The 17,029-nt window shown below is 38.1% G+C and overlaps 1 protein-coding gene across 2 annotated transcripts in view; it reads left to right on the forward strand.

Moving 5' to 3' along the window:
- The window catches only part of SH2D4B (SH2 domain containing 4B), an 88,975-nt gene that overhangs the window by 22,260 nt on the left and 49,686 nt on the right, over positions 1-17,029 (forward strand). For both annotated transcript variants that reach the window (XM_030029595.2, XM_030029594.2), the window contains exons 2-4: positions 4,924-5,083; positions 6,194-6,341; positions 16,094-16,238. In XM_030029595.2, the coding sequence (XP_029885455.1) occupies positions 4,983-5,083; positions 6,194-6,341; positions 16,094-16,238 (394 nt within the window). In that variant the 5' untranslated portion in view covers positions 4,924-4,982. The remainder of the gene's footprint in view (positions 1-4,923; positions 5,084-6,193; positions 6,342-16,093; positions 16,239-17,029) is intronic.

A 17,029-nucleotide genomic window follows, 5' to 3' on the forward strand; every position in this document is an offset into this window, starting at 1 on the left:
AGACTGTTCATGGAAATAGCAGGCTCTTTTGAGAAAGTTTCAGGAGACTTTGAATGCCATTCCATGTTTCTCAGATTATAAATCAGTGATCTTCTGATTTTCTGAATTTACACTTGACACAGCCTGTAATATTCCCTATGATAAAAGGCAGTCAGGGTTACTTGGTGCTCTCCATCATTTGGCTGGACTAAGCAGGCAGACGGTGGCCAAGTGACAGCACAGCTGGGAGGCGTGACACCAAATGAGGCCTCCAGTGATCCTTGGAGTAGTTTCCGTGTAAACACTGGAGATGGGTGACAAATGGGAATTGTCAGGGATTCCATAACTGTTAAAGCAATGGTGAACAAGCTTGGAGGAAGGAAGCTGGCTCCAGCAGTATTCCATTTGCTCTGATGACTGTTATTTTTAAAGCGCTTTTAATTAGAAGCCTGTGTGAGAATGAAGCCAGATAGAACCCAAAATCACAAAAACCAACCCAAAACCCCAAACCCTGTAAAACACCCGAATGCGCTCCGTGGTTCTGCTTCTCTGTCCCGGTTAGCAGAGGCAGTGTAAAGGCCCAGTTCTCCTTTGTTTAACTCCATTTGTTTTTAAGCCTTAGTCACAGTGTGGAAGTCTGAGCTGATTGGAAGTGAAGCCTGATTTAGCCTGAGCATTGCGCGCAGCCAGGATTCCCCCTGCCACGCACCTTCAGGTGCTGTTTTTCTCGTTCTCCTAAGGTGGCTGGCAGTGTTCGTATTTTCTGGCAGCATTCAGCCCTGACAGTAATGGTACCGTGCCTACACCAGGGACTTCCTAAGGGTAGCAGAAAGGCCAAGAGCAGCCTGTGGTGCCATATAGCACAACTCATGGTTGCACTCCAGCACTCTGTGTGTGTATGAGATTAGTAGAGCTGCCGGTAGAGACTAATAATTCTTAGAGGAGAGAGCCTTGAGTTTACTATTACTCTCTAGGGCATTGTTTTATACTTTCATTGCTGTTATAGAATTGACTGCGTAAATACAAACAAATAGTAAACATGATTTGGTCTTATTTTTGATTGTGTGTGTTTATACGTGCAAATTTGTGTTGCTGTTGGTTCGGGCTGTAGGTCTCCAAGAAAGTTTTCACTGTGATCCCGTTGTGCTGCAAATTTGAGATACCTGATTTTGTATTGGTCTGGAGTAAGGACCAATATCCAGAAACCAATTTACTTGTCTCAAAGCAGTATAGATGTAGGTTTAGGGGAACTCCATGGGAGATACTAATTCGTGGAAGAGCTACAGGTGAAAAGAACTGCAAGAATTAATGTTGCCTTCTTGTGGTGCTACAGAGTTGTTTTTGACAAAAAACGGGTAGAATACTACAGCCAATAATCATTGGTCTGAAGAGTAGAGACGGAAAAGTCTTGGTAAATTATTCAGTACATTTTCCTGATAAAGCAGTGTTTGTTTTTAAAACACTTTCATTTCTAGTCTCCAATGTAGACTAATTTTGATGTCCACTACTTCCTAATGGTAATTATTTGCAGCCTGCCACAGTCTCTCCAGGAAAAGAAAAGTACTTTTGTGGTCAAGGCACAAGACTGGGGCTCAAGAGATTTAATTTTTATTTCCTGACTCTGCATTAGGCTTTGTGACTGGGCTCAGAAGCCTGCTTCTGAACAGGAAACATGAAGTTCCCTTGCCTCTTTCTCACCTAGTTTTGTTTTGTCAGGACCTGTCTCTTCCTTTTAGATTTAGTTGAATTTTTCTTTCTTTTTTTTTTTTTTTATTTCTGTTTCATTTGGAAATGAAGTGTGTTAACAAAATATCTTGTTTTGCAGAAAAATGTAATACTTGAGAGGCATCTTAAAGCAGAAATTATTTTATTATAATCAGCCCTCAATGGTAGTCATTCTCTGCTCGCAAAGCAGACAACACTAGTTTCCTAAAAATATTAAGGAAAATAATGTTCTGTACTTTCAGCTCAGATCTTGCAATTGGTTCTACAGTTTAAAAGTGCAAGCCCAGTATCGTTAGCCTAGAAGAGCTGACACTGACCACTGTGAACTTGATTCTGCAGGCTGCAAAGACTTTTTCTATGACAGGAATTCTGTTTTCACATTGCCAGATTTTCTCCCTAAGCTGCTTTTTTCTCCTGCACACTCATTTTTGAACGTTATTCTGTGCTAAGAATCTATCAAGTTTCATGATCAGATTGTACGGTAAAGCCCATCTCCAACTTTATGGGAGCGTGAGTTTAAAGGAAGATTTGCATGGGAGTCATTTCTTGAAGTAAAATAGAAAGGGTGGTTGGATGTGAAGGAGACATTCTCTTTTTCTAAAGAAAAACCTGAATAAAGGCATATGTGCTCAAGTTGAGTTGTTTTAAAATTGTACATCTGGAGGTCTGTCTGTTTAATGCTGAAGCTTAAAATTGCCAGATTGTTTGATACTGCTATTATCTTTCAACTTGAACTATGGATGCGTATACAGTAGTATACCGTACTGTTGTAGACAGTAGTTAGTGCTGAATCAACAATATGTTACACTGATGTTTTCAAAAAAGTTTATACATCTACTGTCCATAGCTTTAGAAGAGGCATCCATTGTTTTAAAAGTAAGACAGAGAATAATTTCTCAAGACATGTCTACAAATGAACTATTTGTTTTATGGGGCTGGGTAGTAATGGATAAGTTGTGCCTCTGAGAAATATATGAATGAATAACTCTTTGGCACAGAAAACCTGGAAAGAAGCAAAGATAAAATTTGTCTGCTTACCTGAAAAGGGTTTTTTAGTTCTCTTTCCATCTGGTAAGCTCATAAATGAGTAGTGGTAAAGTTGTCTCAGAACAGTAGAAGATATCTACCAGTTATGATACAAGAAAATTAACATGAGGCATGTTGTTTGCAATGCTTCTTTAAAGTACTGAATAAAGGGCAACAAGTAGGTTATCCAGATTCCTCCCAGGGAAAAGGACACGGGCCACTTTTAAAACAAAAGCTGCCATTGGTTAGGTGGGATCAGTACTCCTGGGAAATCATTCCATACTTTCCAAGATACTTTACTATAAAATGCAGTAGGAGAAAACCTTGCAGGGAAATACTGATATGGGCAGTCAGTTCTCAGCAGATGGTGTTCAAATGCTGTATCCAAAAAATACGACATAAATGTTGTGCTGATAGGAACACAGAAATGTACACACTAGGAACCACAATAAAATACATTCACATTTATAACCTGAGACATAATCTGATAGACTGTGAAAGAGCAAATGCTTTTGAGACTTATTGAAGGAAAACATTATTAGCTTAAATTTCCACCCCGCACCCCCATTGAAGTCAGTACCATTAGGCCAACACTGGGAATTCGTATAAATCACATTTTCAAATTTGATATAGAATATTAGCTTTCATTGAGAGATCTGATATGTTCATTGCCTGCAGTTCATATTGTCAACACTTGCGAGTGTGGGTTGGCACTGGCACTGCCTGCTGTCAACAGCCCCGCTTCATTCCCTCCTGCAGTTTTCTTCTTTCAGTCTGGGATGTCAAAAACACTTTATTGATTGTGCATCGGGAAACTTAATCTGGTTAAATGGATACTGACCTATCACAGAACAACAGGTAGTTGAAGGTGAGAGTAGCTAAGCTGATGCTTGTACAGAAAGATGTAGAAAGAGCGAAAGCAAAGACTGGCCATTCAAATAGGACCAGGTTTCTTCTAACCCTTATGGGAACATCAGAGAAAAACTACCTAGGAAAATGGCAGACTGTCCATTTCTTCACATTTTCAAATGAGACAAAATGCCTTTTAGAAGCTATGCGGCAACGCACAATTTACTAACCTCAATATTTGGGTAAGAGGGTAAAATCTAGTGGACTGTAATATACAAGAAGTGAGATGATCTGCTAAGCCTTTATGGCCTTTTAGTCTGTGTTCTTTAAAATAAATCCACTGTTCATCTTGGAAATGGTCTTTGTGGTAGAATCTCCTTTTGTAAAGAACAGTTTCACCAAATTTGCAAGAAATAAAACATAAAAATGGATGCATAAGAGCTGTTTCTACCAATTCCTTATTATGAACCTCTGAAACGCATAAAATACATTAGTTATACATATAAAAGCAGAAGGAAAAGACCAAACCATACTAAGGCAGTGTATGTGACTATTAAAATGTATTCAGATAGGTTCTAATCTAGTGCCTTTTGTAGTCAGCAGGAACCCTATAGTTGGTTCTTGGACATGAAGGTTCACCAAATGTAGTCTATTTTGTCAAGAGCACTCAGGCTTTTCTGGTGTTTTTAAAATCACTCTGTCAACACAGTAACCATAGATTTTTGCGTGGTGTCTTTCATGAAAACTGAACCAGAAACTTAATCCCTTTCAATTGCCGACCTGAACAGAAAAGCCTCTGCAGTGTTGAGTGGTGTGCTCTGAGTATGCAAGCTTTCTGAAACTCCCCCTTTGCACAGTGGGAGCAGGAAATTTCTGGATTTTTTGCAGGGGTTCCAATGAAGTCTCTATATGCTCAACACTCGACATTCTCTGTGCACTGTAGCATTGCTAGTCACATAAGTCACTGGTTATTGTTGTCGCTCCATCTCTTTTGCCCTTCTCTTCATTTGCTGAGTGAAGCAAGAAAATAAAACAATTAAAAAGGGATCATAATACCTAAATTCTGGGAAATACATGTCAGAATTAATAATTCCATATTTTTGTGGGACAGTGAGTCTTTAAAGATTGTGTGATCTGGAGCGTACAACCCCCTTTTTTTTGCCCCACCATGGTAGATTGGTCAAATCTGAAGATTTCATCCAACCTCTCAGTAGTGTTTTATTCTGAATGGTAATTGCAAGCTTAATGTTTCTAAATTGCAGATTTCCCATCTTTTCCTCTATATTTATGTAAGAATTTGAACCACTATTTATATATCTGGTTTGTTCTTGGTGGCTGTTGCAGGTAATGGCAAACATGTGCAGTGGCTACGTGGGAAGGACGGTGAGGTCTGGGTCTGGGTTATGGGAGAAGCCCCAGGTGACAAGCCATATGAACAGATATCAGAGGAGCTAATAGCAGAGCGAGCCAGGCAACAAGCACAGAAGGAGGCAGAAGAACTATGGTGAGGATTTAAGAATCTGAATTCAGGTTCCACTTGGCATAATGGGAGACATGGCCTTGTAGAAAGGCAGCAGGTAATGGTGGGTAAAACTGGTAAGTATGTTTTGTGAACATTTGCTTTCACTTGTTTTGGTAATTTTTCAGCACATGAAAAATGTAATTTTATTTTTATTGAAAACTGAAAAACAAAACCCCTCTTTCACAAAAAAAGTGAAGCAACCCTTTTTCTTTTGGGAATTTTCCTAAACCATTGACCAGTTTGTAAATAAATAAAAATGAAACAATCTGGTTTTGAGATGATTAGATTAGAAGTGTTTGTTGTATCACACATCTATGCCCACAATAGGCATTTGGTACATAAAATCCTTTTTGAAATTGGTTTTATCTGCATATCACCTGTATTAATTCTTATCCCAGCAGTTCAGAAACTGATTACACAAAGTGCTATGCTGGTGTTTCCAGCAGGGCCTCTTCCAGCTTTGGGAGAGAGTCAAAAGTGTTTTGATGCTTGATATGGTTAGGAAGTAGGCCACCTGCCTCCTGCACTTCCTTTTGTAGTCCAGCACTGAAAAGTGACGGTTTAAATATCAGATTATTCTATATTATTCCTTTTCATACCAGATTTTTCTTGCTTATGGTGATTGCATATTTAAGCAGGGATTAAAAGCTTCAACCTGTGCTCTGCGTTCCTTTTACATTGTCAGTACTAATAAACAATCTATTGTAAGAATTTGGCAGACATTCACATTGATATTTGAGAGACAATAAATTCCCGAACATGCTTTGCTAGACTGACAGATCTATTTTTTTGGCCAGGGAAGGAAAAATATAGGGTATGACTCAAAGACATCCAAGAAGTGCTTCTCTAATTTAGAAGGTGCTATTTTAATTAGTCATTTATCAAAAATTGAAAATGTCTGCTTTCTGGATAGTTTCCTCAAATCTGATTTGTGGTAGGTCTCTTGTTAAATAGATTTTAATTCTTTCCTTGTACATTTCCATGAAGTCTTATGCTAATTATTTGTTGCAACCAGTGAGCAAGTATTGATCCTTGATTTAAAAAAATAATCAGTGTCTTAAATTATTTTTATTTTCAAACTCTTTTCTGAAGGAGACAAAAGGAGGCTGAAATTACAAAGAAATTCCGGGATGCTATGGCTCAAGAAAAAGCCAGAATAGTGGCAGAAAAATGGAAAATAGAAATAGAAGATCGGAAAGCTGCCAAATTGGAGGAGGAAAAAATTCAGGAGGAACTGAAGGTTTGCATAGAGTAATTTAGCTTTTTTAGTAGTGTTTTTATAGAGATTCAAAGTTCTTGTCACCTTCAGTGCATGTTTATTAATCGGCTTTGAAACCCAGAGTTGAAATTTTTCATCCTGGAATATACAAATAGCTACATGGTGTTCACCACAACAGCTGGGAGAGTGATGCGAAAAAATTACATATCTCATTCAAAAGTGTCAGGACAATCAAACTGGTTATTCAGCTCACACATTAACAGAATTGTTCAGTCAGCTGTGCTGAGTGAATCATACTGGGGGAGAAAAACGTACAATTGTGAAATGTCTCATTTTAAGTTAGTTTGCTTGAACATGTTTTGTGTATTTTGGATGAGTTGTTCACATATTTAACTTGAAAATTCTGTCACTACTTTCTTTAAGATAATGAGGGGGGAGGATCCTTCTGCTACTCAACATATGGGATGAGTCCAGTTGGCTTTGCTGGGAGAAGTTCACTTGGCTGATTTTTATTGACTTCATCATGAATTTTCTATGAGCTCAGTTATAGTATTTTAATGTTTGTTTGAAATAATATTTTTTTTCACATTCTCTTGTTGAAAATAACAATTTGAAAACTAAACAGAAAAAGAAGGCCTCTCTCTACCCTTTTCATATGACTTTATAAAGATAAAAACTTGTTTAAAATGAGAAAAAAAAAATAATTGGTTTAGCATGCGGAGAAATTATCTCAGTCTTCTGAGTCTGGGATGTGCACTGTGGGACTGCACAAGATTGGTGAGGCTGGGTTTCCATGGAGAAAGCCTGTAGCAAAATACGACTCCTAGGAGATCTGCATCCAGTAAGTTCTGTCTATACGCCTCTCCCCTGCTGACAGCTTGCTATGTCATTTTTCCCTTCCTGGGATGGTGATTAAAGGTGTGGGAAGTGCAGATAGGCTCCCCCCTTGTCCCTCTGTGATGGGAGGAATGCTGAAAAACTCGGCGTTAAATTTATGTGGTTTGATTACAAACTAGAGTCAGCAAGTTACTTGTCATTCTATAAACTGCGGGCCTGGGATTTGAGGCTGGTTGTGCAGCACAAAGCAAGGGCGGTTCCTGTAGCCTCCTCTGCACAATGTTGCGGATTTACCTTTGCACAATTAATTTGAATTCATAGGAGAGAACAGGGCCTTTGAAATTTGATGTCAATGAGTAATGAAACTATACCTTTCAAGTGCTTTATTAATGTATGAATAATGAGCAGAGCAACTAATTAAATGCTCTTTCCTCTGCTTTCCAGAAAGCAAAGCCCTCTTGAACAAAGACTGATACAGGCCCGTTCACTTACATCTCTGTGGTTGATGTACAGTGCACTTGATGGGGTAAATGTCCATAAGCTCACTGTTATTCTGTTTCAAAGAAACTTTTTCAAAAAGCAGAGTGAGCAACTTGTGAGACTTCAGTGGCCAGCAGTCATAATTTCCTATTATGGAAAAGTAGTCTCTCAGTTACTGATACAATTTAAAAGGAATGGCACCAAATTCTGCTCATTTTCATATTGATGGAAAGGTAATGTCACAGTGATCTGTGTTCCCACTGTTTCTCGGTAAGTGAGCAGGTATCCTCCACCCAGCTGTGTGCCTGGTAGGAGCAAGAATTGCACTGATGAGATGAGAATTTGGTTCAGTTTCTACTTTGAATTTCAAGTACTAACTTTTGGCCAGGATTTCTTTAGCCCTATTGATAAAGTTGCCAACATCTTTATTTTATCAAAGAAACAGGATCCTTTAAATAAAGCATTTGAAGAGAATATTTGCAAAAATGTAAGAAATGGATCAAAATTTTTAAGACAAGGCCCAGCAGAAATGAACTCTTTGGCTTCAAAAATGAGTTTGGAAACAAGATATTATGCAGTGGTTATTTTTTAAATGCCCCTTCATTGAGTGTGCTCTCAGCGTTTGCTGTATTAATACGACAACATAGACTAATTAAACTTCCAGCCCTGGGTCTTCAATTAGCTCTATAATTTGAGATCTGTTAGGAGGGACTTGGACTAACATAGGGTTCCACCAGCAGAGATCCAAATGCAGGATTGATCCCTGGTACTATAATACCACACCTTTGCTGCTCAGAAAAGCAGCTTATCTATTACTTGGTCTTGAAAGAGCAGATCTTGTATATAGTGCTGTAGAACTACTTTAAAACAGTAAAGGCGTTTCAAAGACAAGTGAATCTCACAAGCTAATATGGGGGAGTTGTTAACCTCTCCGTCATGTACAGGAAGTTCATGAAATATTTACAAGTTGAATGAGTGGAAAGGTACCTAGACAGGAAAATAGGAAAATTATGTTTCTGGCATCTCCCTCCAACTATAAAAGGTGAATAGAACTAACGTGTTGGGAAAAAGATGAATTAATGAATCTACTCATGTGTGACTGCGATCATTGAAATCATGAAGAAATGTACCTTTTGTAAATGATGCAGGGTGTGGAATGAGATGCAGATCAGTTAGCAAGCCCCCTTTAACAGGTTTAAAATATTTAATGCGTAGGTAATCATCCTTCTGTGATGATGACCAGACCGTGTTTAAAGTGGTCTCCAGACTGGGGTATGAAAAGTTCAGTCTCTGCTAATGCTTCATCCTCTTGAGGCATTTTGACTTGGGAGATTGAAACACTGTCCTTTCTGCTGATGTGTTTAATTTCTAACTAGATTGTATCACAAACACTCCTTTTAAAAATGCTTTTATTCCTCTTGACCTATCATGGGACTTTAGGGCTGTCTGCACTAGATAAATGGTATCTCACATATCAAAGTGAATGATGATCTCTGTTTCCTTTTCCAACACTATTAGAAAAGTGCTGCTTTCCTTGGTGTTTCTTAAGCAGAAATGCCTTTAATTTATGGTGCTAGAATATAAATGTTGACTGCTCTATTTATGCAGTTTAAGGACAGCTATTCTTTTATGCACCTATTGCAAAGGACAAATAAGAGAGCCAATTACTATCATTAATCTTTTTGCTAATTCACAAAGGCTATGAGATCATAGGCATAATTTCCTACTGTTATCAGTTGCTGTCACTAAAAGTCTTGAACAATGTGCAGAGCTAGGGCAAATTAAAGGTATAAGTGTCAGCCAGCCAGGGGCGGGTGTTATCCTTCAGCTGCATTTAGAGGTAACAGAGATACTCTCTCAGCTGTCTTTCTCTTCATGTTGTCTACATAAAGCAAGAGAATATTAATAGTAAAGTACTGTGTGTATGACAACACCAGATACCTGCCAAATTTAGTACTATAAGCACAGTTGACAGTAAAGCTGGATCGCTTCTTAAAAATTCCTTGGGAGAGGAAATGTGTGTTAACCAAAAGCTGCATATAAACTTTTATGGGCATTGTTTTTCTTCATGCATCAAAAAATATTTAGTAGGAGTTTTAATGAGAGTGGCACTTAAGGAGAAATAATCCTTATTCTCTTGATAGGCAACAAGAGAGTAACAGTGCATTATAATTCCTTTCACATTTTTTTTTTTTTTATGCAAGTTCATGACCTTTAATTCCAGTTGGGATTGTGGTGAGTGAAGTGAGTTTTTTTAAGGTGTGGATCCAAGAGTTTCTATGTCCTGGCTGTTTCCATTCTCATCAAAGAAGATAGTTTTAGAATCAACCTTCAGAGAAGAACAGAATAATTAGTGCTTCAGTTCAGGACTTCAGTCCTGTGTACTTGGATGGGCTTTCAATGCATACCTGAGTGCTTTATTGTGCCCAAAAGTGCTGTGGACCTGATTCTTCAGACAATTGCTGCCAGTCTAGAGTTTAGGAATACACTAAAATGTTACCATCACCACTTACAGTACTATGGGCTTCTTATGATATAGCAGTGAGCATTCTGTCCTGATCTGAAAAAAAAATCTTGTCTCCAAGTAAGCGTCAAGCACTTCTGAGTGGGCCTGTTATCTTTAAGTGCAAATAAGCTGTAAGTTCAACTCTGTGCTTTGCTGTGCCAAGAAAACACTGAACTCTTTCCCAAGGACAGCATATTTAGAATCCAGGAATATGACAACAGCTTCTTGCTGGGGTTTGGCACCCAGTTCATACTGAAAATGCCTCTGTTGGGTTCATTCAACTGCAATTACAGTAATTCAGTAATACTTCATTTTGTTTTCTTTTGTGCAACCATAGTTCAGAAATTGTTTTTTTCTATGCAGTTGTCTCTTAAACAATGTTGGAAATGAGACAGCTGTTAGTTTCTGCTGGGAATCAGGTCCTCAGGTTTTTCTATCCTACTTGTGAGGAACTGTGGTATTAATTCTAAAGAAAAATCTTTTCCCCGGTGACATCAGTAATGATTGTGCTGCTGCAGCCACTGTCTTTATTCTGGATCGCTAGTAAAAACTAGCAAAGCTCTGATATTTTCCATGGGCAAATGGGAAGATTGGAGCCACTAATGAGGATAGTTTACGTATCAGGAATTCAAGCTATGAAGAGTCCCTAAGATCCAGAGACAAACTTTTATCTATGGCAACTTGGATCTATGGCAAGTTACCCAAGCAGAGTCTGCTCCAGCACGTGCAATAAATCTCAGATCTCTCCCAATCAGGAATAGTCCTTAGCTTTGTTTTCTGTCTCATCTAAAAGAGGATCTTTGTGAATCGGAGTATGTTGTTACCTCCCTGTATGAGCCATGTGTGAATAGCATGTCCTGGGGCATATCCATGCCTGAAACGTAACTAACTTCTTCTGCCTAAAGCATGACTGCATTTCATACAAATACATGCACAGTGAAGTGATGCAAACCCGGTGTTCCTTTTGAGACGCTGGTAGTAGAGAAGAAAATAATGTCTCTGCAAACAATTTCTTTTCTGAGGCAAGTGAGAGAATTTTCTCAGAGAATGTTGGGAAGGAGTTGGACGGATTTCTGCTGATACTTACTCACGGCCCTGTTAGAAACTGCCAGGTGGGTTTGTGGAGAACTCTGATCTCTGAATTCAGCCTGCTGCATCAGCCTTGCTGAGAGCAGGCTGTCCTGGAGCTAGGGACCCTGGGACTTCCAGATTCCCTTCCTCAGAGCAGGGAGTCCTGCGGGCTCAGGTCTGAAGAGGAGCTGTGCTCTCAGCTCTGTGGCAGGTAGCCTGAGTGTCTGCCCTGGCTCAGGGGAGATTGCTGAGGGGGCTCAGGAGATTCACAGCAGCTGTAATGCAGCCGACTAGCTGCAGCTCTCAGGGCTGCCAAAGACACTTCCCGCCTGCCTGAAGCACTGAGGGAATCCCAGGCATCCTTTGCTTTGGAGAGGACTGCTGTAACAAATACGTCTTGTAGGTTTTGTCCTGAGCAGGATGGCAGTCATTCAGCTGCCCTGCATCCCGCAAGACTCCCCAGAGAGACCCCAAGAGCCATGGCAGCCAGAGCTCCGTTTTCCATTGTAAAAAAATCAACTGCTGTATTTTGGCTTTTCCTCAGTGTATTTTTTAAATCTTTCTGGAGCAAAAACTAAATGCTGACCTAATCTCCTCTCATCTGCACTGGACTGAAACATCAGAAGCTAGCCATGGCTAATATTAAATATTATTTAGAGCAGGCTGTAGTAAAGCTATCAAACATTGTGAGACACACGTTTACAGTAACAAGTTTGTGGTAAATGGTCAACTGCCAGAGGCTAGATAAGATTATTTAGCATGTTCAAATTCTCCAGTGGAGTTAAAGCTGGAGAGGATTACTGCTGCCTATTGAATTGCCAGTGTGATTTGTTGCAGCAGGTTGGTTTTTCTTGGCAATTTGCAGCTACGTACTGAATTGTCACCTTCCTAATTATTCTGGAAGAGCTGAAAGGGTCACGGCACACAGTACAATCTCTCTCAACTGTCAGGCAGAAGGTGAAGTTTGTAGGTTATTATAGCTCTTCAGGGCCATTAGCTCTGATGTGCAGGATTGGGTTCATGCGGAGAAGCAGATAAACTGGTTGCTGTATTCTTCCACTGGAGTAAATGTGAGAAGTTCAGTTGTTGTTCATTTTAAATACAAACATATACTTTTTACTCATACTTGCCAAAAGGATGACTTTTCTTTCCTGTGTCATACTAACAAGGGTTGTTTTTCCTCACACATACCTTTAAGGAGTTGTACAATATACTTGCACATGTATCTATGTGCTAATTTGAGTAAAGAGAATTTAAAATTTTTCTTCCTTTAAAAAGGAAAATCGTATCAAAAAGTTTTGTGAATTCAGAATCAAGCGCCAGCATTAAGGTTTTTTTTGTGGTTGTTTTCTCTTCTTTGACTTAATCTCCTCCTTCTCACAAAAAACAACGACAAAAAAAAAAGGTAGAGTTTTCTTAGTAGGTATTACTGGTTTTGATTAAGAACTCAAACTCTACCTGAATTCTAGTTTGTTTTTTTTTTTTTCTTTAGATGCTTTCACCTTTTTACTACAAATACTTCAGCAATAGTTACATTTAAAAAACCCAAACTTGTGATAAAACTCTTGTGTGATTCAGGGAAACTGCTGTGAGTTTGATTCCACCCCCCATTAAACCTTGTGGTTTGAGATGTTGAATAGAAAACATTTTGATAACCCAGGATTACCCCTGTGTCTCTCCATCTTCCTGAAAAGATAGCCTAGAGGTATTGGATTTTTTTAGGTAGTGAAGCTAAATGAATAAATATTCTCCTCATAAGAGTAAAGAATAGCCGATTGCATACTTTTTCCAAGAAAGGAATAGAGCCATTTGCTAGCAACTGAAATATGGAATCCCTAATTCTATGGGGTATTTAAAAAGATAATTTATTTTTTAATTTATTTTTTTTATTCTGAAGAAGCTGCTGGGCTTTGAAATGAGTACTTCCTAAAAGCACTGACTTGTCAAAAATAATGAACTGTCCACTCAACTAATCTTTTTAGGACTCAGGAGATAACAATGGGAGGATGATGTTAGAAATAATCAAAGATACTAGCATTAAAATTGACTGAAGAACAATACTATGCTTTTCTTTCTCAGAAATAAGAGCAGCCTGATGTATTGTTCATCATGTGTGTTATGGAACTATTTATTCAATACACAGGTGCATCACTATTAATACCCAATATTTCAGGTGTTTTGATTTGTTGTATTATCAAGAAGACAGATCCTCTGCTGGTGTAAACTGGTGGAGTTCAGCTGTGCTAAATCAAGAAATGTTGATTTATGTTACTTAGGGAAATGGAAAAGTGGTTGAATTGGAAAAGTGGTTGAATTCTTTCAAAGGATGGAGATTTGCATTTGTTCCGTTTTCCCACTCTGAAGATGGTGTTGCTCGTCACTGCTAAATTGCTTACTGCTCTTCAGTCTTTCTGTCATTCTTCCTTAAACGTGCCATTGTGTGATCCATGATCAGAACAACCAAACAGTCCTGATTTCTTCTGCTGCTTCTGGCCCTCACTGAGCTTCTAGAGGTTGCAAACAGCAATATTGTTTGCTTCGGAAAGCTGTCTTCTGAAAAGAATTGGAGTTACCTTCCTTTAATTCTAGATGTCTGGTTAACAACAGATAACTTCTGCAGAGCTAGAGAACTGGGGAGAGGGGAGGAGAGAAAAAAGTGCCTTTCCTTCCCCATGGTGGGCAAAAGTTTTTTTCTGTTTCCCAGATAGATATTCCAGACACATGTTTCACCATTGGGAAAAAGTGCATGAGTCCCTCTTAGGGGCATTAAACAACAACATTGTTTGGACATTCATGTTACTGTACTCAGGTTGCTTTTGGTACTTGTGCCCTGGCAGGTATTAAGATAGGACAGACAACCTTTGAATGAGTACTTTTGCAATGTATTATAAAATACAAACTATTTACTGTAGGGAAGTGTTAATCAATTAATATATACTTTACTGAATTAATATAGCTTTTGGATAGTTCAGCCCCTTTCAGCCTAAAAAGAGACTGAATTATAATGAACGTATATACATAGTGTGAACTTTCATATAAGTAGCATCTCCAAACACTGAACAGGAAGAACCTATGTGTTAAAAAAAAAAAAAGACATGCAAGTTACTTTTTGCAGGTTTATGAGCAACATCATGAAAGCTCAGTTTTGCGTCTCCTGAACCCACAGACTATGTTTAGAGAATAATAGAAGTCAGAGTTTGGCCCCGTTTTTTAAATCTCTCCATTCATATTTGTAGTACTTACTAAAATAGACCATGGATTGTTTTGGTCATGCTGTGAATCTTGCTGTGATGAAAGTTTGTTTTCAAACTTAGTAAATATGCCCTTCCATAAAGTTCACAGTGCACAAATATGGTATAATAAAAAGGAAGCTGAATATGTGTGATTCCCCTTTGAGAGCAGGAGCATTCCCATCTGAACATAATTTTCAGAATTTACATCATACCATGTCTTAAGAAAAAAAAGAAATTACCAGTACAAAGTCTGTAGTTAAGAAACATTTGCTCAAGTATGTCAGCTCAGCTGATTGATATAATGTGTCAGTGCATTTGAGAAAACTGTCTTCCAATTTAAAATAAGCTTGGGGTTTTCTTTGTTGTTTTTTCTCCTGTGCTCAACTCTTGCTGGTCCCATTGTAATGAAACATTAAAATCCCACTGAAAGGGAGCAAAGTTAGGAAAATGCAAAGATCTTATGAAATACCACTTCTGACCTTTAGTAAAAAAAAGTTATTTAAGGAAGACCCAAAGATCTCCCCCAAACCTCCTAATGTAAAAAGCAGAGTTTCACCAGATTTTATTCAACTGGATGTCAGTTGCTTCACCCTAGAAATCTGATAGGCTTAACATTTTGCAACAAGTCACAAGCTACTTTGGGCTTCCCTTACTTATAGTTTAGGTTAGGTAACTATGTTAGTAATTCAGGGTGATTTTATTCAGTGACTTATAACAAAATTCTTATCCATAAATTTGTCACCCAAAAGGGTATAGTGTTGGTTCTGTTACAAAATTAAATAAAAGACTGTTCTTATTCATAATTCAAGTTATTTCAATAATAGGAATAACATTTCATAAAGTTCAGTTTTGGGGTTTTTTGGGGGTTCCATTGAACAATGAATTAAATCTGCTTCTTTGCTACCTAAGGAAATTGGGAAGATTTATTAGAAAACAGATATGGACTCCTATTTCTACACTAATCAAGCTCCTATGTTATTGATAGTATGTGGAAGGCCAGCTGTAGAAGCAATCTTTATCAGTTTTCCATCTCCTTTAAGGTCTCCTTGGAAGGGAACTTTTTTGTATGTTACTCGTAGCTACATTTTGCAAAGTAACTAGTGTGTGCTGAAGGATCTGGCTTTTCTTCTAGAATGTAATGATCTTGATATTTGGAAAATATTATTCTCTGTGTTAGTTATGATGACACATGGTGACAGTTGCTAAACTAAGAACACCAGTAAATCAGTTACCAAATTCTACAGATTCTGTAGATGATGTGTATACTGCTTGAGTGACAGTGATAACTCTGATGGAAGTACGTGTGGACTTAAAATGAGCATTGCTTATGGATTGCAGGATAGCACAGGCTTTGGTGCCATGTGATAAAAAATGTTTTCCGTATGGATTTCAAGTCTTAGATACTTACATGTTCCTTATTCCTGTGATATCTGTGCAGCTCAAAACATACCTCCCTCAGAAATTCCTAAGAGGTAGGAAACTTCTGTTATGCCTGTTATGATAGGTGAGAAACCCAAAGTTGGAAGAGACAGTGATTTGTCCAAGGTAACATAGCTACTCCGTGGGAGGAAGCAACTGAAGCAGCGTCCTAACTTTTGGCACGTTCTTCCTCCTTAGTCACCTCTGTTTTACTTCATTTTGCCTAGAAAAGAGAAGAAGAGGAAAGACAAAAGGGTGAAGAACAAATAAGGCAGCAGGAAGAAATCCGAGCAAAAGAGTTGTATCTGAGCCTCAAGCAAGCTCAGCAGCATAGTCAACACAGTGATGATGACCAGGAGTGGGAAGAACAGTGTGAGTAAAATTACCTTCACAGGATTAATGTATTTCTAAAAGCAAATAAAAGGAGACCTGTAGAATGGAAAAAGGAGTTGCCGAAAATCTCTTCTACCTAGAGCAATACAAAATGCTGTATTATTTTGCAGGAATTTACCAGCTTGACCTTACAAACAGAAGTTACTGTGAGTTTACCAATTTCACATTTCTTTCTGAGTAAGAATCCATGTCAATGCCTTATAGAAAATTTTTTGGGTACAGTGACTGAGATAATTAATTTTTGTCTAATGTAATTAATTAACAGTTTTGGCTTAGTAATAATAATTCTGGACACAGTTATTTCAACAGCTTGTCCTCAGCTATCTCTGAAGAGGTAAAATCTGTCTTCATCTGTATTTTAATTACTTCCATATGGTGATGGGGTCAAGCTATGGTAGCAGCACTGAAACTCACTTAATTTCAAAAGATTACAGTAAATAATACTTAGATTGTTGCCCTGAAAAAAATCCGTATGATGATGATCTCCCTCTATGGAGGTGCTCTTCCTTTTTAGCCACCCTGAAATTCTTTATTAATATCATCATTGTGATCAATTTAAAAAAACATTAGTGATTTTTAAAAGCCTATAAGGAACAGAACAAATATATTACTATATATATGTATACACACATACTGTAGGTGAGTAAACTTCCACATTACGAGTAAATAAGACTTAATAGGTTATTGTGAATAAAATGTACGTCTCCTCCATCTGCAGTCTATTGTATAGTTGGCTTTAGAAGTAGGAAATTTGTTTGCAATAAGAATTG

Source organism: Aquila chrysaetos, chromosome 11 (genome assembly GCF_900496995.4).
Source record: "Aquila chrysaetos chrysaetos chromosome 11, bAquChr1.4, whole genome shotgun sequence".
NCBI classification, from domain to species: domain Eukaryota; kingdom Metazoa; phylum Chordata; class Aves; order Accipitriformes; family Accipitridae; genus Aquila; species Aquila chrysaetos.